General features: G+C 45.6%; 1 protein-coding gene across 1 annotated transcript; it reads left to right on the top strand.

The window, feature by feature from the left end:
- Positions 1–288: 288 nt before the first annotated feature.
- ARHGEF5 (Rho guanine nucleotide exchange factor 5) lies at positions 289–16,510 on the top strand. The gene is made up of 14 exons (XM_086610493.1): positions 289–3,859; positions 5,811–5,892; positions 6,264–6,328; positions 6,646–6,908; positions 7,839–7,999; positions 8,910–9,062; positions 10,450–10,579; positions 11,473–11,547; positions 13,760–13,849; positions 14,185–14,339; positions 14,987–15,148; positions 15,557–15,627; positions 15,968–16,072; positions 16,356–16,510. Exons 1-14 carry the CDS (start codon positions 295–297, stop codon positions 16,508–16,510), a joined length of 5,232 nt encoding a protein of 1,743 aa, XP_086466619.1. The 5' UTR covers positions 289–294.
- Positions 16,511–21,582: the final 5,072 nt, after the last annotated feature.

Raw genomic sequence — 21,582 nt, 5'->3', positions numbered from 1 at the left:
TCTCCTCTCCTTGACCAATGTCACTTTCTGGATTTGTATGTAAAAATAAAAAGACACTAGTAGTTCTATTTCGGCATTACTCTCATTCTACAAGCTTATATTGAGTGTTTGCCTAACCTCACTCTTGGTATTTGTTTCCCAGCTCTTATCACCTACTAAGTATTGTGGATTTTTTTTTTTTTCCTCAGCTGCATTAGTACCTGTTTTTAAATCTCTTAAGCCAATTAGATCCACCATATCATTCTGTAGTAGTAACAGAAAAAATGCATTTTTCTTTAGCAGGATGTGTCACTGATGGAGTCGGAAGAAACCAGTGAGGGAGGTACCACTCCTCCAGAAGCCAGCAGCACCAGTAGGGAAGCCTCGGATTCTGCAGCAGTCGAACAAGAGCATCATGCCCCTCACGCATCAGCTGAAATGAGTACCAGCCTGTCTGACTCTGCAAAGGGAGCAGAGCTCAGCACTCCTGAGGACCGCCTTTCTGCTCCCAGGGAAGCAGCAGAGATGCTGGGCAGACCCTCTAACCTTGTGCAAAAACTGCTAGCAGATCTGGAACAAGAGCAAGGTGATGCAGAGCCTCGAAAGGGACTCTCAGAAGGAGAAAGAGAAATGCTTTTAGAGGAGAGTGGACTGGATTGTTCTTTGAAACTGAAGCAAGTAGAGCTGGTTGACCTGGAAAGCGACCAGGACTCTTCCTCTCTCAGCACAGTCCAGGATGGGCCAGCCCCTGGCAATGCCATCCTGCAGGCTGCGGACCTCAGCATTGAGTTTCCTCAGTGCCAGGCAGAACTGGCTTTTCATGGCTCAGACCCCCAGGTTCAGCATCCGAAATCTTTGACTGATGCTATTTCCTCTCAGAGAGATACACCTAAGTGCTTCTTGGTGTGTAAAACCATTTCAGAGGGGCATTATAAGGCTGAGCCATTTCTGGATAAGGTATCCATGGATTCTTTGCAGGAGGTTGATGCTGGTACAGAGCAGAAGCAAAGCAGCAAAGAAGTGGCATCTGCAACTGATGAGCAGCCTACCTTGGAGGAAGCAGTAGAGGACATGGCTAAACCTTACAATTCTGAAGACGCTAAGGAAAGCATAAGAGCACTCCAGGGTTTGGAAGAGAATACAGATGCTTCCTCTTCCCAGCAATTGTCTTCCACCTTAACAGATGACAGCCAAATAAGTTCACTACAAGCAGAAGGAAACATCTCAGCTGGTGAAACGAGGAGTAGCATCACGGTCAAAGACCAGGGAACAGTAACAGTTCCTAAAGAAAATGCATCCACTTCCAAATGCCTTCATCCTGAAGATGACCACAGAAAAGCAGAGGGCAGACCTGCCTCTCCAGCAGATAGTGCTTTCCAAGTAAAGGATACTGATAAAAAAATTGAGGAGGTGGATACTTCACAGCATAAGGAACCAGCACAGGAGAAGGCAGTATCCGAACTTCAGCAGGAAGAGGAGAAGAAAGAGTGCAAAGAGCAGAATCTGCAGGGAGAAGGAAGATCTTTGGAGCCCAAAGATCAGAAAAACAAGGAACAAAATGAGCAGGAACAACTGCGGAGGGAAGAGCTCAAACTGGAGGCTCTATCATCAGTTTCCAGGTCAGAGACACCTTCTTTTCCCAGGCACAATGTGGACTTGTGTCATTTGGAGAATGTTTTTTTGTCTGAGGAAATGGGATCAGCATTTCTTCCTGAAGAACCTGTCTCTGTGGGTCAGCATGCTAGTGAGGATGTACTGCTGAAAGCTTATGTCACAGAAGCAGGTTCTGGATGTCAACCACCCGCTGTCAGCCCTCTGTCCTCAAATAACCTGAACCCAGTGGGTGAAACTCCAGTGACGCCTCCACACACATGCCATATCTCTGACCAGGCAGAAGACCTAGAAGACTCTGGCCGCTTTTCCATCGGTGGTCAGGATGTGGGAGAAGCTGACTGGGATGACAGGACAAGACTGGGCAGGGAGGATGAGCACAGTGATGGACTCGGAAAGGCTGTTCAGAGTTTTGATAAAAGAGATGCTCCACTCCATGGAGGAGTGGCAGCACCTTCTAGTGCAGAGAACCCAGAGGCTTCTGTTCCAGCACAGCCTTCCTGTGATACCAAGACCTTGGAGCAACCTGATCCCACAGATGCTTATCTTGTTACAGAAAACTTGGGAAAAGCTGAGCTTCAGGACTTCATGCCAGCTTTACCCTCAGAGCTCACCTCTGTGGCTTCAATGTCTGGCCCACGGCAAGAGGGTGCTAGTGGAACAGCCCATGTGACCCCTAAGGACTATACTGGTGCCAACTTGAACAAACTACTAGACTCTGTAGAGAACCAAGCTGCTTCTGTACGAGCACGGGACCCAACATCAGGGGAAACTGCTGTTGTACGTACTGATCCAGGGGAGGCCAAGACTTCCCATGAACTCCTTACTTCTGAAGAAGACTTTCATGAAGACCTTAGTGGCCCGTCTTCTTTTTCTGTAATATACACGAGCTGTCTTCCTCTAGATGGGAGCCTTCCTGAGGATAGGAGGACTGTGGCTGTCACTGAAGGACCTCTGGAACCACCCCAAACACCAGATAGGACTTCCACTCCCCTGAACCACTCAGAGACAATTCAGCAAAACCTCCCAGAGAAAAGTGCCATTATACAACGAAAAGAAATGGGAGCAAATGTAGATCATGAAGCACAACAAATGCCTTTACTTGATCAATCTGACTGCATTTTAAACCAAAAAGAGCCTGGATCCAGAATCTCCAGTGTCCTGAGCACTCTAACTTGGCCTTCTGAAGAAGACATGGTCCTTGCCGTGAACCAGCAAGAACAACCTCTGTCCCCTGTGTCCTACTCAAGCCTACCTCTGGTGTCTGAGCCTGATGCCAAACAGCTTTCTCATCCTCCTTCCCGTGTCCAAAGCCCCAGCCAAGCTCAGGCCCCAGCACTTAATGCAAATCACCTTGCTCAACCTCCAGCCCCTGAAAGTTACCAGCTGCTGGCTCCTGTACCCCACTCCAGGCAACATCTCAACTGTGGTATGGACAATAATAAGTCACCAGCCATTCTCCCTACTATAAACCATCCTCTCCAGACTGCCACCTCTGTGCCTGATTCTAACACTGTGGCCTCTGCTTCTGATGGAGAAGATGTAGCAGAGAAAGATGACCTTGTTCCAGTAACTAGAGAGTGGGATCTTGGTGACTCAAGTACCCACGATACAGAGACTTCTGATGACTCAGGGGTCAGTTTGTTGGCCAAAAGCTTTTCTGCTATTGGAAATGAGGCATTGGCCGGCTGCTCTGACACCAGCTCTGAAACAACAGATCAGCACATGGATATACAGCATGGAAAATCCTCACCTGACCACCCTTCTTGGCCCTCGCTGGAAAGCCTGATAACATCCACAGACTCCAAGAGCAGAGACTCTGCACAGCCGCTTCCAATGCTTGCATTCACCAATCCAATCCACTTCCTCCAGCTCAGCCCTCCATCACCGCCAACTACCAGAAGGACTTCCCAAGAGGACGTCTCAGGGGAGCTGCGATGGGAGCAACAGGCGGGCATCTTTGGTGTGGATACAAAGAACGTTCAAGCTCCATTGGCAATCACAGAGAAAACAGAAGATGAGAGAAGGGTCAAGCAAAGGCTGGAAAGAGAAGTGGGAGAACACCACTTGGTAGCTCAGCCAAAGGAGGAAATGCCCAGACATTCACCCTTGGAAAAATCATCAAGTTGGCCAGACAAAAAGCCGATCAGGGTAGTTGCACAGGAGCCAGCAGCCAATCAAGGAAACCCAATTAAACGCCGAGTAAAAAGCAAAGACTGGCACCGGCAGGGCCTGAAGAGGACATCAGTACCACCAGACATCTTGCCGGGTGAGTCATCTTCTCCATTCTCCCCCAAATTTATTGCAGATAACAAAAGTTTAGGATTACATTCAATAGGCAATGTGATAGAGAGGCATGAGAGCTGAGAGCTGGGCATTGCTCTTGTGCCTTTCTGGTAATACTCCTTGCTCAGCCTTGTAGTCTCATTGCTGTCCTGCCCTAAGATCTCCCCCAGCTCCTCTCTGCTGCTCTGTAACCAGTCCGTCCTGCTTATTCTCTGAGTAGGGCTGCACTCTGGGGCTCAGTCCCCTCATTTCATGCTTCAACAGAGAGCTTGTCTCGCTTCACGGATCCCTCACCTGTTCACTTTGCATCCAGTTTCTCTTCATGTCCTTTCTCCATGTTTAACGATCTGTCACCCTTACTCAGTAACACGGACTGTTTTGGCCTACTTGCAGGAATGAGTTTCTTAGTGGGGCTCAGTTCAGAGCTTCTGCTCATTATAGAATGGTTTGGGTTGGAAGGGACCTTAAAAATCATCTAGTTCCAACCCCTCTGCCCTGGGCAGGGACACCTTCCCCTAGATCAGGTTGCTCAAAGTCTCATCCAACCTGGCCTTGAAACCTGTCCCACCTCTGCTGCCATCGCATGGCCGTTGCGTTTTGCTGCACTTGCAGCAGCCCGTTTCCGAGCCGTGAGGAAGACGCGTGCACACACCTTCAGCACCCGTATGTGTTACGGCATGTTTTAGTTCCTTGTTTATCTGCTACCTCCCTTTATTTTGCAACTGACACCTTTAGGTTCTAATTTGACCTTTAAAAGCGATGATCTTCCTGAGAACGTAGGATTTGAGATTACAGATAAGAATGCAAATTTGTCAAATCCAAGGTCCCAACTTGCATAGAAGCCAAATCACTGATGTCACAAATAGGAAACGTGCATCTTCAGTAATGCAGTTCATTCAGACAGTACTTGCTGTCAAGATGCATGTCTGTTCTTTATTATATCTTGCATGACCTTTAAACATACTTGCTTCTTCTCAGCTCTTTATTTTCCAAGCTTCACAACATGCTGGATTTTTGGCACAGAGGAAAAGGAGGGGAATGGCGAGGGGTGTAAATGGCTTGGCAGCACTTGAATCTCGAGATTTGTTCATGTATTTGACTGTAAATTCTTGGTTCCAAATTCTAAAACATTCAAGGCAACAGTACTGTCTTTCCCCTGACCCATACTTGCAGCTCAGTCTTTCGGCTTGCTTCCTCCTTCTGCCTCCAATGAATTTTATATATGCATCATATATATACATACAGTTTATATATGCACCCTATTTAATTAAAGCCCTCACAAAACAAAAGAAAAATCCACACTTGCTCCATTTGACATAAACAGAAGCTGACTCAAACAGCAGTTTGTGAATGCTGGCATAGTACATCAATGTGAGAGTTGAATTACAGCATTTATTCTCAGGCCACATCCCTTCTGAGGCTCTTCACAGGAGTGACTTTGTTAGATGTCCAGCATTTCTGCTGAGAGTTCAGCATTTCTGCTGCTGTCCAGCATTCACTGAGAGTTTTCGGGGCTCAGCATCCACAAAAGACTTTCAGACATGACTAGTGACTTCGGATCTGTTGATCCTCCGACACCTGGCCCAAGTTGCTGGAAGGGGAAAGGCAGTACCAAGTAGAGCCTACAGCAGTGTCTTCCCTGAGGCAACCGAGGATGGAAGCTTTAGTTACTGTCATCTCTGAAAGTGTGGGCCTTATTCTTGGTATGAAAAGCGAATGTGACTAAGTAACAGATGTTAAGTGTAAGTAATGTCAAGGATTATTAAAACTGGAAAGTTTCTGACCCAGAAATAAAGGTCAGGAGGGCACCTATACTCCAACCCAAGACCACTTAGATGGCATATGGGTAAATGGTATTTGTGTATCATGAGGATTGCAGCTGAACTCTAAAGTCTGACTTACGTGTTTACTGTTCAATTGTTCAATTCATGCAGAAATCTCTCCTGTTCCTTCAGAGGAAGAAGCTCACAAGACACACAGGGAACCACTCGTCAGTTCAGAAACAGTTATATTGCGGTAAGTGTCTCAAAGAACCCTCAGAGTTTGCCCCTATCCCTGTGTACAACAGATATATGATGCTCTCCATTGTTCCTAGAGGTACTAAAGATGATAAGGAGGAGTAGAAAACTGTAATAACATTTCTTAGGCCTGTGCTTCAGTCCATGCCCTCTGGGAGAGGACTGCATTGCAACAGTATTTCTGTCCCTTGAGGACAGTGTTTCCATCAAGCCAAACTTTGTCCTTCCTTAAGTAAAGCATGTGAAGCCTGAGCTTGTTGGAAAGAGAGGTCCTTGCTGTGCCAGATCTGCTAATAAGATTTGGATAAGCCATCTCTGGCACTGTGCTCTTCATTCGCTGTTTGTTTTCAAATCCTTATTCCCTGACAGAGAGAAGAAACCTGCAGATGCAATGGAGAACTTCAAACGTCGGCACTCCAAACTGATCAACTCCTGTAAGTACCTTCTGCCTGAAATGCTGTAGCAGACCCCTCTCCTCGATGATCCCTCACCCTTGCAGTGAGCACAAAGGAGAGGGGCTGCTGCCACATGGTAGCAAGGAGAAGGTATTAGAGAGCAGTGTTCAGTGGAGGCAGTGAAACCAGAGTTCTGAAGTTCACTCAGGCAGCCAGTGAGCTTTGCTTTATAGCAGGTGCATGTCATCTAATGTATTCAGTTATCATACTCTGAGACAGTAGCAGTTTTCTCCAGATTGAAGCAGAGGGTGAGTAGCTGCTGTGGAAAGTGTAAATGTATGTGCCTCTTTTCACAGCAAGATTGCTGTATCAGGAGTACAGTGATGTGGTTCTGAACAAGGCCATTCAAAGCCAGAAGAGAGTGGATTCTTTCGCAGAGGATATAGAGTCGAGTTTCCCAAACTCCCCAAGGCTACGGAGGAAAGTGCTGTCTCCCCAGGACTCGTATTTACAACGTCTGTCAGTCTCATCGAACGCGTCCCTCTGGCAGGACATCCCCATGATTCGGGGCAGCAGAATGCTACTCAATATGTCTCGTGATGAGCAGAAGCTGCAAGAGGTAATGGACAGATGTAACAAGGTAGATGAGTGGTCTGTAGTCAAGAAAGGGTCCCCAGAAGGGTGGTTAAAACGGAGAGCAAAGATGTGTGATGTGGGAGTGCAGGTGGCTGAATGCAGAGGTCACCTCTGCCCATGTAGGCAGTATGGGGATGTGGTACCAGTCCTTGTGAAGTAGTACAGTGCTGAAGTTCAGAATTGTAGCGGAAAGGAGCACTGAACATCAGACTCTGGACCATATCAGTAACTTCATGGAAACAGACATGGGGAAATTGGAATGAGATAAAACAAGGAATTTTGAGCGTCTTCAGTGCAAAAGAAAGTATTAAAGTGGAAGACTTCCAGCATTCTCTCACCCATAAGCTTGTGAGAGATGCTAATAAAACCACAGAGAATTGTAGCTCCTGTGGTAGAGTGTGAGTTTACCAAATTGACCTGTGTGAGCTGCAGGGCTCGAAGGAAACAGGAAGACGTATAGGTTCAGCAAAATGGTACGTAGAGAAGCTGGGTAGGGAAAATGAGAGGAACTGAGAGGTAGATGAGAGGATCCACAGAAAGAGGCAAAAACAGCAGCATGGGAAATGTGGTGCAGGAGAAAAACGTGGGTCATCTGGATGCTGAAAAATTTATGGGAGCATTTAAAACAGGGAACCTAGTGAAAGTGGAGTTGAGGAGGAATAAAAAGTAAAATGAGAGCAGGTAGCTATTTTTCTATTAAGTCATACCACAAGCCTGTCTTCTAAAGAAGGAAAGGCGTATGGCACATAATGGCATGCTTGCCCTTTGTTCCTAAAGCCTCTCTTCTGTAATTACGCACTACTTACATCACATTCCGGGAGGTTTTCTTGCTTTGCCCCATCTCCTTTCCATAAGATTCCTCACAGACTTACATGGTTTGCTGATGCTGTGCTCCCTTCTTTCACCTCTCAAGGCCAAGTTTGAGCTGATAATGTCTGAGGCTTCGTACCTGCGCAGTTTAAACGTGGCAGTGGATCATTTCCAGCGATCAGCAGAGCTCCAGGCAATGCTCACCAATCAGGAGCGCCAGTGGCTTTTCTCCCGCCTTCATGATGTACGCGATGTCAGCGCCAGGTGAGATATGGCCGTTCCCTTCCAGGACTAACGCCCTCCCTGAAGCACAGACACAGCCCATCGTTTCCATCAGTAACATCTCTCACTTCTGTTCTGTGTGTTCACCAACCTTCAAGGTAGACACGGACACATAGCACTTCGTGATTGCATACCAACGCTGCCCTGAAAGGAACACTTGCCTTTGTAGGTGACAGGGCAATGTAAATCTTAGTTTTAAGTCTCAGGTATTACGGTGTAATTGTGCACAGAGCTCATTGCAGGAGACCAAAATGATCAAAATTCTGCTGTAATCATGCCCTATTGGTTTCAGCTACAACTGAACTTGACTAACTAGACCTAAGCCCAAACCAAATGCAGCTCCTGCCAAATACAAGACAAAAGAAGCAGCTGCATGAGCTCTGACCAAAAAAAAAGGAAAAAAGAGGAGGGGGGAAGTAAGTTACAGCCATCACTTGACAGAACCTAATGTGAATCAATTAAGCATAAGACATAAAATGTAGACATGACCCCACATGCATGGAATCCTGTATGTTGTAGGATTCTGTTCTTTTCTCCTGCAAGGCTTGGCTACATACATCGCTAAGCTAGTAAGGTTTGCTGCTACCTTGTCCATTTCTACTAGTGAGATTATTCTAGAGATGTCTCAATTTTCAGTTATTTCCTGACCATGCCTTTAGAAGTAGCAAGTATGACCTCTCAAGAGCAGTGGTCTTTTGCCTCTGATTCTTCCTTGCTGATATCTAGCCTTAAATTGTCATTGTACAGGCATTATGCTCTCTCTAGAAGTAAACAGCTGTCATGTGCTTATATGTGGGCTGTCATGATTTTAGAGGACTGAGGATGTTCCTGCTTTACTAAATGACACTGATATTTCACTCTCCTTTTATGTCACCACAACTATGTGCTGCAGTTTCCTCTTTGACTTGGAGGAGAAATTTGAGGAGGACATGTTCACCTTCCACGTGTGTGATGTCGCTCTGAAACACGCCCCCGAGTTCCGCAGGGTATATCTACCATACGTAACAAACCAGACATATCAGGAGCAAACCTTCCAGCGGTTACTGTAAGTTTTCTTATTTGTTACACACTTCTCCCTCCTTACTCCCTTGCTGCACCATCAAATATTCACTCTTTCAAATGATGGGGAATGCAGCAGGTACAGGCTGTTGGCCAGTGCTCACGCTACACCCCTAGAAGAACAGGCAGGAACCTTCTTCAATCCAATGGCATTTGGGAGAGCAGGACAGAGTGCTGCAGGCTCCTCTTCCATAGCATCGGAAAGAGAAAGAATAATTAATATCTGATTCTGTTGCAGCCTATTCTCTCTGTCTACTCTCTACTGAAGAGAGCAAAAATGACTGTCCTGGATAGTGGTTTTCAGCCTGTGGTTTTCAGATTACTAAGAATCAGAAAGTGATAATTTCAAGTGAAACTTCCAACCTCAACCATTCTGTTATTCTGTAATTAAGAAAAAGATGGCTGATCTCAGTAAGCTTAAACTGGCTATCTATGAGTCTTTAAAATGGATTGAAAATCCTAGGGCTGTTGTCGATCTCTCTTGCTCTGTGTGGTGGAGTGCAACATCTCTTGCCCTCGTTTTCTGTATCCAGTGGTACAACCAAGCATTGCTTAGGCACGGGCCTGGTTCTGAGCAAGGTTTCCTTGCCACTTCTGCACTGCTTCCCTTCATAACAACCCAATTCTGGTGAAGCTACAGTGATTCCAAAAGAAGACGCTGGTCCCAACAGGCTATTCAGGCACCATCTCTGGGTGCTGCTGACTGGGAGAGTCTCACAATTGATTCTCTTCAGGGAAGGCTCAGTTCCACACAGAAAGGACCTCCAGGATATTGTCTACGGCAATGTCTACTGGGCCTACAACCTTCTTCCCCATCTCTTCAAGGATATGGGATTGGCTATTCTGGTTGCAGGTGCTACTCTTGTACCATTAGCTTTGTATCTGCTACTGCCCAGCATGGAAAACTGCATGGTAGTGAGTGGGTCTGAGAGGGTAAGAGAAACATTAGAGGGGAAGGCAGCTCCTCTCAGGAGTAGCAAGAGAGGGGAGGAAGCCATTTCCATACCCTGGACACAGACCCTGGAGCTGGACCATTCAGTGTAAGGAAAGAATACGAACTACGATTGTCTCTCTGAACGGTGCATTATTGATGGGGGGAATCAAAATGTAGATGTTACTTACGGGTTTTATTCAAGAGGGCTGTGGCAGAAAGAGGAAAAATACAATAACAGTTGTATTGCCGTCCTTCTATAGCTGTTAGAAACCCATACTTGCTCCTTCTCAGCAGAGCAGTGCAGTTTCTTGACATCTCTTGCCCCAGGGACAAAACCTGACTGTTGGAACTGGAGTACTCCAACACTCCCTTAAATCTGATACTAGAAAGACTATTTGCTCTGATGCCTGGATGTCTTCTTTCCTTACCACTCCCGCAGAAATGGAAACGCAGGATTCCAGCAAGTCCTGGAGAGACTGGAAAGTGATCCAGTATGCCAGCGCCTCTCACTTAAATCCTTCCTCATCCTCCCTTTCCAGCGCATCACTCGACTTAAACTCCTCCTACAGGTAACTGTGTTGATTCTCTGCTTTCCTACAGTTTCTCTCAAGCTTACCCCCCTTTCAAGGCTGAAAGTCGTATAAGTATGAGCTAGCTCCAAGCACTGGATGGAAAGACTTCCCACAGCCCTTTGTGTGGCGTCTGTGGCAAGTTTGGCAAGCCGCTCTAAAGCCCCTCTGTCGCGTATGTCGCGAATACACCTTTGCAAAACCAAACCCGTTTGTCGTCACAGAAATGCCTGCTGTGCGTTAGACCAGCACCGCGCGTTGGATGTCATAGCCTCTGTGAGGCAGTGCAGCTTGGGTACTGGGTAGGACTTTGTTGCAACACTGCTTCAGTTGTACTCCAGTAAATAATTTATGGAGTCTTCTCAGAACACATGTTATTGAACTTTTTTGGCTTCCTGCTAGGAAAACAAATAAAGGGTTCCTTGGCAGCCCTCTGGAAGGCAGCCTGTCTCTACTCTTTGCCAGTAATGTTGACCAATAGGAGCCTTCCGGACAGGGAACAAGCAAGTCCTTAATGAATTTTTTGAGTTCTTTCTATGAACTTTTTAAAAAATTATTATTATTTGAGCCCTTTTTGAACAGGAGAAAAAGAGTATCAAGCAAAGAACATAAGGCTGTTTGTGCTTGGATTAGTGGTTGCTTCCTATGCCATGTAACTTGTACATGATAGTTGATACAGTTTAGATTTTCAGGGATGCCCTGTTCAGTGCAGCTTATCAGCTGCTGATACCGCAAATTTCTGGCCTTGTTATTTCCATATCTCATCATCTAGCACTGCTTTAATCTCTCTTGAGGCTGGCGTCTTGGTATCTCCTTGCTTCTCCTGCCCCTCCCAGAGACATATGTCCAGATTTCCCCAGCAGCCCTATGAAAAAACATATCCTCTCATGCAGAATATCCTGAAGAGAACTCGGCCAGGGTCTGAGGAGGAAGTACAAGCAACACAGGCCTATGATGCACTTGAAAAGGTAAGGCTGTCAACCCATCCTGCAGCCCTGCAGAAAGGGATTCTGAGGGGTTTGGTTCATAGTACCCTCAGTATGAGTCAACAAAGTGCCCTGGCAGCCAAGAGGGCTGACTGTGTCCTGGGGTGCATTAGACACAGCACAGCTAAGCAGCTGAAAGAAGCGATTGTCTCACTGTGCTCAGCATTGTCGTCACCACACCTTGAGTACTGCGTGCGGTTTTTGGGCTCCACAATATAAGGAGGATGTAAAAAGATAAGAATGTGTCCAAAGGAAGGCAACAAAGATGGCAAAAGGACTAAAGGCGTGATTTATGAGGAGTGGCTAAGGATACTGAGTTTGCTTATCTTAGAGGAGGCTGAGAGGTGACCTCTTTGCTGTCTACAACTTCCTCCTGTGGGGGAGCGGAGAGGGTGGTGCTCTTCTCTCTGGTGACCAGTGATAGGATGTGAGGGAAGGGTTTAAAGGTGTGTCAGGGGAAGTTCAGGTTAGATATTATGAGAAAGTTCGTCACTGAGAGGATGGTCAAGCACTGGAATGAGCTCCCCAGCAAGGTGGTCATGGCCCTAAGTTTGACGGTGTTCAAGAAGCATTTGGACAATGCTCTTAGGTAACTTTTAGGGATATTCTGTCATTCTCCACAGCCATGCTGCATCATACAGCTGCAGGGCACTGAAGTGGCAGTGTCCTTTTTATTGATCCTCGCCTTTGTCTTTGATCCTCACCAGTAACAAATTAGTGTGTTCATGGGACTCTCCTGTGTGTGCAGTGGTAGCTGTGAGCAGAAAGCACTAAAGCAGGGGCCAGCTGGGATGCAACTGAACCTGCACCAATAATATCAAAGTACTTTTTTCAGGACTCGTTCTTACCAGTCTCCTAACCACCATTCCCCCTTTGTGATCATAGAATCACAGAATGGCATAGGCTGGAAGGGACCTCAGAGATCATCTAATCCAACCTCCCTGTCACGGGCAGGGACACCTCTCAACTAGACCAGGCTACTCAAGGCTCCGTCCAACCTGGCCTTGAACACCTCCAGGGAGGGGGCATCCACAACTTCTCTGGGCAATTTATTCCAAAGTCTTACCACCCTCGTACTGAAGAATTTCTTCCTAAGATCTAATCTAAATCTGTTCTCCTTCAACTTAAACCCATTTCCCCTTGTCCTATCAGTGCACACTCTTGTAAAAAGTCCCTCCCCAGCCTTCCTGTAAGTTCCCTTCAGGTATTGGAAGGCAGCTATTAGGTCCCCCTGAAGTCTTCTCTTTTCGAGGCTTACTTTTGTCTCTAGCAATCAACTCCCACTCTAGCCCCCACAGAAAATCTTGCTTTAAAAAAAAAAAAAAAAGCATAGCAACACATACTCTGCTGCATCCCTTATCCCTTCCTCTATGCTATTTATCACAGAGGAAAGATTTAGTCTTCTGGGACAACTTGTTATCTAAAATTTGTACAGCAGCATAAGGTAGGCTTGTTCTTAGCTAGCTCCTGCTCTGTCTAGTGATGATTTGACCTTCTTGGAGTGTCACTCCTTTCCTTACAATCTCTCCCCTATTCTCCACCACAAACCTAAAGACCAATTCAACATTATACATACCTCCTTAAAACTCTTAGGACTGCACCTGCGTGCTGCACAGCTCCCTGAACACTGCAGTCTGAGGTGGGTGGGCAAGATGTCATACTCTGAAGTACTTAGACTCCAGCTGTGTTCAAGCCAGCATTGTCTCTGTGACACTGTTACATAGCTGCCATGTGTCACAGGCAGCTTTTACAGGCTGAAGTACATCTGCTTCATTGTGTCTCGTCCTCACAGGTACCAGCAACCAGCTCTGGGTTGTGGAAAATTGAGGCTGATGTTTATCTAATCGGCCTCTTGTGTTTACAATGAAGCATCTAATAAGAGCTGCTTCTAAATGACCAGCAATTCAACTTCTGTCACCTGAGAGAGATGTATCTAGTACCCCCCCGAGTATCCCAAAGTTAAAAAAAATACTTATCACAGAGACTTCATCTAAAGAGAATCTTCCTTAAGAAAGAAGGATGATCATTGTAGGTATGGAGAATTTAGGTATGCTCGCCTGGAAAATACTTTTTTTGCAAGAGGTTGCCTAAGGAATTGTCACTAACACTGACGCTTGAGGAGCTCCTGGGAGTAGTGCTGATCCTACCAGGCAGTTCTGCTCCCACCTCACTGATTGTCTGTTTTCCTCTGCAGCTCATCAAAGATTGCAATGAAAATGTCCAGCGCATGAAGAGCACTGAAGAGCTGATCTACCTCAGCCAGAAGATTGAATTTGAGTGCAAGGTGAGCTCGTCCATTCCCTGGGCTTTGCTCTACCCTAATATCTTTCCTCTCTTTCCTCATAAAGTCACTTGCAATTACTTTTTGTTCTCCTCTCCACTATACACAGAACCTTTGAACCAGAATATTATACATGGGTCAGCTCTTCATCAGTGCTTCCCTTGCCCAATTGTTCATGTCAGCCTTCAGCTGAAGGTGCCTACCATGACTTACTCCTGTTCAGCTGGAGAGATGAAAGCACACTTCCTCTAGAGAACAGCAAAAATACAAATCCATAACTCATGGACACCAATTTCCTTGTACACACTTGACAAAACTTGTTCGTTTCTGTCTTGCAGATATTCCCACTCATCTCACAGTCGAGGCGACTTGTGAAGTGTGGTGAGTTGACAGCATTGGACTTCAACACTCTGAGTCCAAAATGGAAAGTCACCACCCGTCCCATCTACCTGCATCTTTTCAATGACTGTCTGCTCCTGTCTCGGCCGAAGGAGTGAGTGCCTCAACACAATTCTTGCTGCCCCTTCTAAAATACCTGTCTCTTTCTGGGTCTGTGCTTTGGTGAAAGAGTCCTTTCCCTCTGCCTGCCAGCAAGTGGCAGCGTTTGTCAAGTCACTCTCCTAACCCTACACTATGTGAGTATCATGCAAGTATGTGGAATCTGATATTCCCAACTCTTAATTGCAACATTTGATAATATAACAAGGTATCTTCTGGTCCCTAGTGCAACACTTCTGTTCTGCCTCTCCATCTCTATAATGTGAAACACTTTAAAAATAACCATTTATTCCAGTTCTGCTTAGCAAATAATTTCTTCCTAAAGGTTTGTCAAGAAACTAAGAGAGTTGTTGGTTGGTTGTGTTGGGGTTCTAGGGGTGGTGGTTTTGTTTTTAAGGTGTAAGCTATCAAATAATGTTCTGACAGGACACAGCTCAGTATTTCTACCCTTTTCATTAAGTCTCCTCTCTCTTCTCTGGCTTTGATACTTCTAGCAAGAGCAAGGCTTAAGGTGCCTGAGGCACATGAAGACTCATTAAAAGCTTTTTGCTTTCCTGACATCAGAAAACTACATGGACTTACTTTGTAACCCTCATCACCTTAAAACTCACAACTTGTGTTTTTCCTCCTCTTTACCTGCAGGGGTGGACGTTTTGTTGTGTTTGATCATGCCGCTTTCTCCGATGTGCGTGGGGAGAAGTGTGAGATGAAACTGCACGGAACAAACAAAAATGTTTTCCGTCTCTTTCTACTTCAGAATTACCAGGGAAAGAGAGTGGAGTTTTTGTTTCGTACAGAGACACAGTAAGAGCTCAAGGTTACCCTCAGTATATCCCGTTACCATAGCCAGACACCTCCTAGGAGCCTGATAGTTGTCCCTCAACTAAGCAAATGCTGAAATAACAGATGCAGCTGCTGAGCAAAGGACTTGAAAAACATCCTTTTACTGTAAAGCCCCCAGTGAACCACCTTGCTCCTCTGTCATCATAGCTGCTCATACAATACTACTATGTTATACCATCAGCCTCCAAAAATGGGGGGTTTTGCCTTTTCCCATCCCCTTTCTCCACTTCCACTTCCTCTCCTTCCCCTAAGTGCCCCTTCCCTGACCCCTCCTGTGAGCAAGCCTGTAAACACCCCCTCCCCCATTCCTGTCATCAGGCTGCTGTCCCTCAAATTGAATCCTGACAGCTATCTGGTGCTGTTTTCCAGCAGTGAGAAGCTGAGGTGGATCTCTGCTTTGGCTCCTCCACGAGGAGAGCTGGACCTCCTGGAATGCCCTGGTGAGACTGCTCTGCTACTACAGAAATGGGGGTGGATTGGCTCGGAGGAGTTGGAGTCACTGTGAGATGGAACATCCCTGATACGACTCCAAGGCAGGGCAGAATACTTGCTTTTTTGTAAATAAAGAAGATATCCATGGGCTTTCCTTCAGTGTCAGGTTCTGCTAGTTATTTCACCTATTTTTACTCCTTATATTGGGTAGAAGACCTGTAGTCTCCCTTCAGGTTCTCTGCTCTTTAGTGTTTGGGCAGTTCCTTATCCCCTACCTCCCCTGGGGCTGACACACACAGGTTTACTGTTGCTTTCTAGTGTACCTTTATGATCTTTCCTTCTCTTTAGATGCACCACAGGTTCAATGCATAAAGACTTACAAGGCTCGGGAAAACGATGAGCTGGCTTTGGAGAAGGCAGATATCATCATGGTTATGCAGTACAGCAATGATGGTGAGCGGAATGAACAACGGCTATCTTAAATTATGGCTAGGAAGTTACTCTCGTAGTGTAAAGCTTTAACAATGCTATCAGGCTTCAGAAGGGAGCCTTTAATTCCTGATTGTTGGATTCAGAGGATGGAAGAGACTCTTCATCTTCATTAAAGCACTTTACTGGGAAGCTGAAAGGGGATCTTTTTCTTTGATCTTAGGGCCTCGTGGGAGGGGGCTTTTTGGGAAGAATGAAAAAATGTTTGACTGTTTTGCCTCGTGTTGTGCTTTTCTCCACACCGCAGGATGGATGGAAGGAGTAAAACTTTCAGACCGGGAGAGAGGCTGGTTCCCCTCAGAACACGTGGAACTCATCTCCAGCAAACACGCACGGCAGAAGAACCTGAAGGAGGAACAACGCGTGAAGAATGCCAAGCAGCAGGTCTTCTGCAAGAAGTAAGACTCTACTTTGTTTGGACCTGTACAGTCTCCCTGCCATAGGGAAACAATCTTTTTTCTATTGTGCCTCAGAAGAAACACCTTTGCGAAGAGCGTAATACAGCACTTTGACAGAACCAGGTGCTTTTTGCCAAAGAAAGCGGGAATTCAATCAGGAAAAATCATTCACTTCCTCTGTGTCACCAGGACTACGGCAGCAGTAGGAGGAAAAAAAGTTGCATGTATTGCTTGCTTTGTGGTAGTAGGGAGGGACTTTAATCGGACAGAGGTCTGGGATCTGGACTTCTGAAAATATATTCCTGGTTTTGCCACTGACAAGTCGCAGGACCTTGGGCAAGTCACTTCGGAATTCTGCCTCAGTTTTCCCGTCTGTGAAATGGGGGTAAAGTTACCTACCTCACTGGATGTTGTGAGGCTAAATTCACTAGTATTAGCATACTAAGAGCTTCGAGTTCCTGAGAAGGAAGGTGCTAAGTGCAAAGCACAGTATAGTTGAGGAGAGTTTTCCATTTGAATATCCTCTTGATATCTTGATGGTATCGATCTCCATAGTGTAATTTCCATTTAGAACAATTTATCTATTCGATTGTGCAAGTCTACTGTTTTTTAGATAGGCGAATATTACAGTGTCCATAAATTTAACTTAGTCTTGGCATTCTGTTAAGACTCCTTGACAGCATTAGAAAATCCACTTGAGTTAAGCAAAGTTTTCAGAAGCCACTGTGATTATTTCCCCCACCTTTAGAGGTATCAAGCTGAAGAATCTGTTTCACAAACGTTTCACTTCTCTTCTGAACAAGTGTCCCAGTAAGCCATCTGAAATGACCCTTTTTTACTCTGCCTCCCACTGAAAGTAGAACAGTGACTTTTGACAGAGATTTTTTTTTTTTTTTTTCGTGTTGGTACATGCCCTATACGAAATAGCCATGACTAGGCATATGCAATGAAGTGGCACTTTCCTGCTGCTCGTCATCTGATAGCTGATGTGGTATTGCATGCACCATTTTGCACACTTCTAGAAAACACTGAGATATTTAGTCACTGTAGATAAAGTCAAAAAACATACCAGGGACTTTGTTCTTTTTTAGAACTCTCTGGTTTTAGGTCCAGTTTACATGCAGTCCTGCTTTTGTGCAGAACCTGTCTATTTGAGGACATGCCTTCAACTGTAAAATACTGTTTCTATGTTAAAGTGTTTGCGTTCAGTTCAGTCAATGCAAGATCAAGTATAAGAATCAATACACCAAAGAAAGCAACGTGTAGCCTTCTTGCATTTAATGTATTTGAAGAATTAGTTATCTTCAGATCTCCAGCTTTCTGTCTCTGTAACATTCTGCCTTTAATTCCCATTTACGTTGTATCTAGTATAGCTTATCACAGCCTATTTATATCAATTTATATCAATTTTAGCTGGATTAAAAAAAAAAGTTGCTTTTAGTCCTAATAAACTCATGCACTTCTCCAGTTAAAATAAACAACTTTCTGCTTTCCTCGTTACTTAGGTTTTCATCTCAAATATAAGTAATTCAATGTTTACTAAATATATATTAAGTATTTTCATTTTTTTTCCCTAAAACTCTCCTTTCTAAGTGAATATTAAGCACAAATACTTAGCAGAGGCGGTGAAGAAAGCTTGCTTTACCAGCCATGCCCTAAGATTCTTCAGAGAGTTATCACCAGCCCTGAAGTGACTGCTGCTGCAGGTTCCATAGTGGTGTTAGTCATCAGTATGTCAAGGTAAGCTAAAGGGATGACCTACAGAAGACAGGAGTCCAGTCCATTGGAACATGATGCCCAGAGAAGTTGTGGATGCCTCATCCCTGGAAGTGTTCAAGGCCAGGTTAGATGAGGCTTTGAGCAACCTCAAAGTGGTTGTAGTGGAGGGTGTCGATGCCCATGGCAGGGGGGTTGGAACTAGATGATCTTTGAGGTCCCTTCCAACCCTAACCATTCTATGATTTGGTTGTTTTTTAATCTATGGTCCAGACTACAATCTGCCTACACTTTTTTTTTTCCCTAGAAGAACTGAACCTGCTCCCTAGCTAAGAACAAAAGCACAGCCCTACTTCAAATAAGTCACATAAGGAGAGTTATAATCCTCAACAAGATCCATCAATGTTCAGAGATCCAAAATACCTGCTTGTCCTAGGCTGTCATGAATTTGTGCAATACGTAAGTCATCAGTATCACCAGTGTCTCTACCAGGATACTGAACACTGCCATGGGATCAATTCAGTATGTGCCCATGTGAGGTCACCTTGTGCAGGCGGTCTGAGGCTCACCATATCCATGTCAGCTTCACCTTTGCTACTTGCATCACGAGGAGGCAGGCCCTAGGTATTACCATTCTAAATCAGAAGTCATTGTGTCACACATTTTAAATATCAAGAATTCTTTACTCTATCAACTTCTGCTTTCAAAGCCAAGCAGACAGATCATTCATCAGAGTCTCCCAAGCTGATTTCTATGTTAAATGCTGTATGTTCTTGTTAAAATTCTTGTCAAGATCAGAAGCTTCAAGGCTGCTGTTGTGACTGACAGCACTTCTAAACTGTTTAACTAGTTGGATCAAAGGAACTTAAATTCTCCATGTCACAGGTCAGCTTATACTTATAAGTGCTTATACCCTGTTTTACTTAGATTTCTTACATTTCAGATAGGCCTCAACTTCTCACAATTTAGTTACAATTTTTAGCCCCAGCACCATCCTGCCCCCAAAATCCATAAACAAATCTGCACTGAATCGCTTCATGCTTTTTGAAACTGATTAACATCTCCTTGGTTTGTACAAACAAGCAAACAAGTACAATTATCACTTACAACTGCACATTCAGGAGGCAGAAATCAAGTCAACAGTATCCACTGCATCCTATCACAGTCTTAATTATGAGTCAGGATCTCTCCCTACATTATCTAATGTGGATACCTGATTTCCCAGAAAATCACTATTAAATAGAAATAGAAGCATAGAGTTTGTCAGACAAAACCCTATGCTTTTCTAGTAAGATCCCCAAAGAAGGTCCACGGAATAGGAACACTGTATGAGAAATGCCAGTGTATCTTAAACAGCTGGCTGTAAATTGAAGCGCGAAGAAACCATCATCTTCCACACGAACCTGTGGAGACTGATACATAGTGTATCTGGACAAAAGAAATTCAGTATTTCTGTACTAAAAAAAGGAGTTAAAAACTTTGAGAGGGCAATTACACTCATTTCTCTTTTTTTGAACATCAATGAAATACAAGCATGAGCTATATTTTCAAAGTTTTGTTGAGAATCTGAGAAATTCTTGGTTTATGCCTGAAATGTTATGACTGCTGTCATTTTTCATATTAAAAAGTATAAAATACATGTAAATACATGTGGCTCTTAAAAAAAAAAAAAAGCTCAGAGCCCTGGACTCCTATGTTGGTCCCTCCTAAAGGAAACTAAATGAAAGCATTCTCCACAGTTCTTACTGCCTTTCACCGTACTAGAAAAAAGCTGACAATAGGACCAAAGTTCAGTAAATAAACACAACCTTGCTCAGAAACAGGAACCTCCAAAGCAGTTAGAGATTTTTGTCTTGGTACTTTTATCTGATATTGAGGACGTCCCATCCCCTCTTGGATCAGGGTTGTGTTTTGTCAGCGGAAATGCTGCTAACAAATTAAAGCCATTTCAGTGGCAATAATATCCCAGTCAGCATGTCTTGCCTTTGGTGACTGAACCAGGTGCACTGTCATACTAATTATACTGTCTCCAAAACGCTGACACACATGTTTCAGGTTACACATTTAACACAATGAAATTACTCTCAGGTGAAAGCACCTGCAGAAGCAGGACCTTCGATCCTAGGGCAAACCTTGAAACAAAGACAGGGTGTATGGGGAAACGCAGAGTAGGAGAATGGTGCCGTGCCAGCAATGAGATACTGAGCCAATAATCATGCTGAAGATGAAGGATATTCTGTCTTGGTGGAGCAGAACACAATTAAGCAAATCCCATTCTTCGAGCAAGCACTGTTTTTGCTGTTTGCAGACAGGCAAGTTGTGTTTGGAGCCGGCTGCACTTCACTCTGGGGTGAGGAAAGCTGTACGGAGAGGATGCAAGAGCAAAGGGCTTGATTTCTGCAACTGTCATGGCCAAGCGAGTTACAGCACAGGTGTCTCCATCAACTGCACATGATCTAAATGAGTCAGATAAGCCGGGCTTGGTTCATTGCAGTCACCTGCAAGCATGCAAAGCTGTTTTAAATGTTACCTGGGGAGATGACAACACTTGTAGTAGTGTGAAATCACTAACTGCTGGTACCCCTCTGTTAGCAGCCATGGCTTTTCTAAGCATTGTTAAGTATTGAAAGGATGTAAAATTACAGTAAAAAACCTGCCATTTATTTCTTGTGACTAGCTTATGAAGAATCAGAAGCATTGCTAAACAACTGCAGCCAGAGCACATAAAAAATACTAATGTCTTCCCACCAGCCCACAAGGAAAGATAACGAGGCTCATCTCCTTCGTATTACACGATCCAATTTTGTAACATCTGGGTTTCCAAGGAACGCCATTAGCCATATTTAAGCCTGCCCCTCCTGGGCGCTCACGAAGCACAGTGCCCTTAGATGTGCCAGAAACACTTCTGTTCCCTGCGTGCGGGAGCCAGGTTTCTCCTCCCCCGCAGACCGACTCTCTGGCCCCCGCACCCGCGGTGCGAGGGAGGAAAGCCGCCATCCTGCACGGCATCCCGCAAAGCATGGCTGCCGCCGCCCGGGACGCCAGAAGCAGCCAGAAGGAAGGCGGGCGGCGGGAGCCTCCTCCAACCGCCGCGACGGGCTGCCAGCGGGCGGCCCACCCCAGCCGCGGCCGCGGGACGAGCTCCTGCTGCGGGGGAGCCCACCACCGCCGCGCCCCGCCTGCCCGGGCGGCTGCGGGGGGTCGGTCGAGGGGCCTCGGCCCCGCTCTCCCCGCCGCGGGTCGCCGACGGCCCAGGTGGCCTTGATGAGCCGGCCGGGCCCGGCGGCCGCAGCCCGCGCGGGGCTCGCTGCCGGGCGCGGCATTAACCGGCCGGGCCGGGCGCGCCGCCGCCGGGGCGGC

The sequence above is a fragment of the Tauraco erythrolophus genome, chromosome 4, assembly GCF_009769465.1.
Source record: "Tauraco erythrolophus isolate bTauEry1 chromosome 4, bTauEry1.pri, whole genome shotgun sequence".
In the NCBI taxonomy this organism is placed as follows: Eukaryota; Metazoa; Chordata; class Aves; order Musophagiformes; family Musophagidae; genus Tauraco; species Tauraco erythrolophus.
Note: the sequence above shows the minus strand (reverse complement) of the source record. Positions and strands in the feature narration are given on the sequence as shown.

Excerpts from the sequence above, each read along its gene's own strand:
- ARHGEF5 (XM_086610493.1), top strand. The coding sequence starts at position 295 with ATGGAGTCGGAAGAAACCAGTGAGGGAGGTACCACTCCTCCAGAAGCC. Across the intron at positions 3,860-5,810 it reads ACCACCAGACATCTTGCCGG|AAATCTCTCCTGTTCCTTCA; the intron begins GTGAGTCATCTT and ends CAATTCATGCAG. Across the intron at positions 13,850-14,184 it reads AGATTGAATTTGAGTGCAAG|ATATTCCCACTCATCTCACA; the intron begins GTGAGCTCGTCC and ends TCTGTCTTGCAG.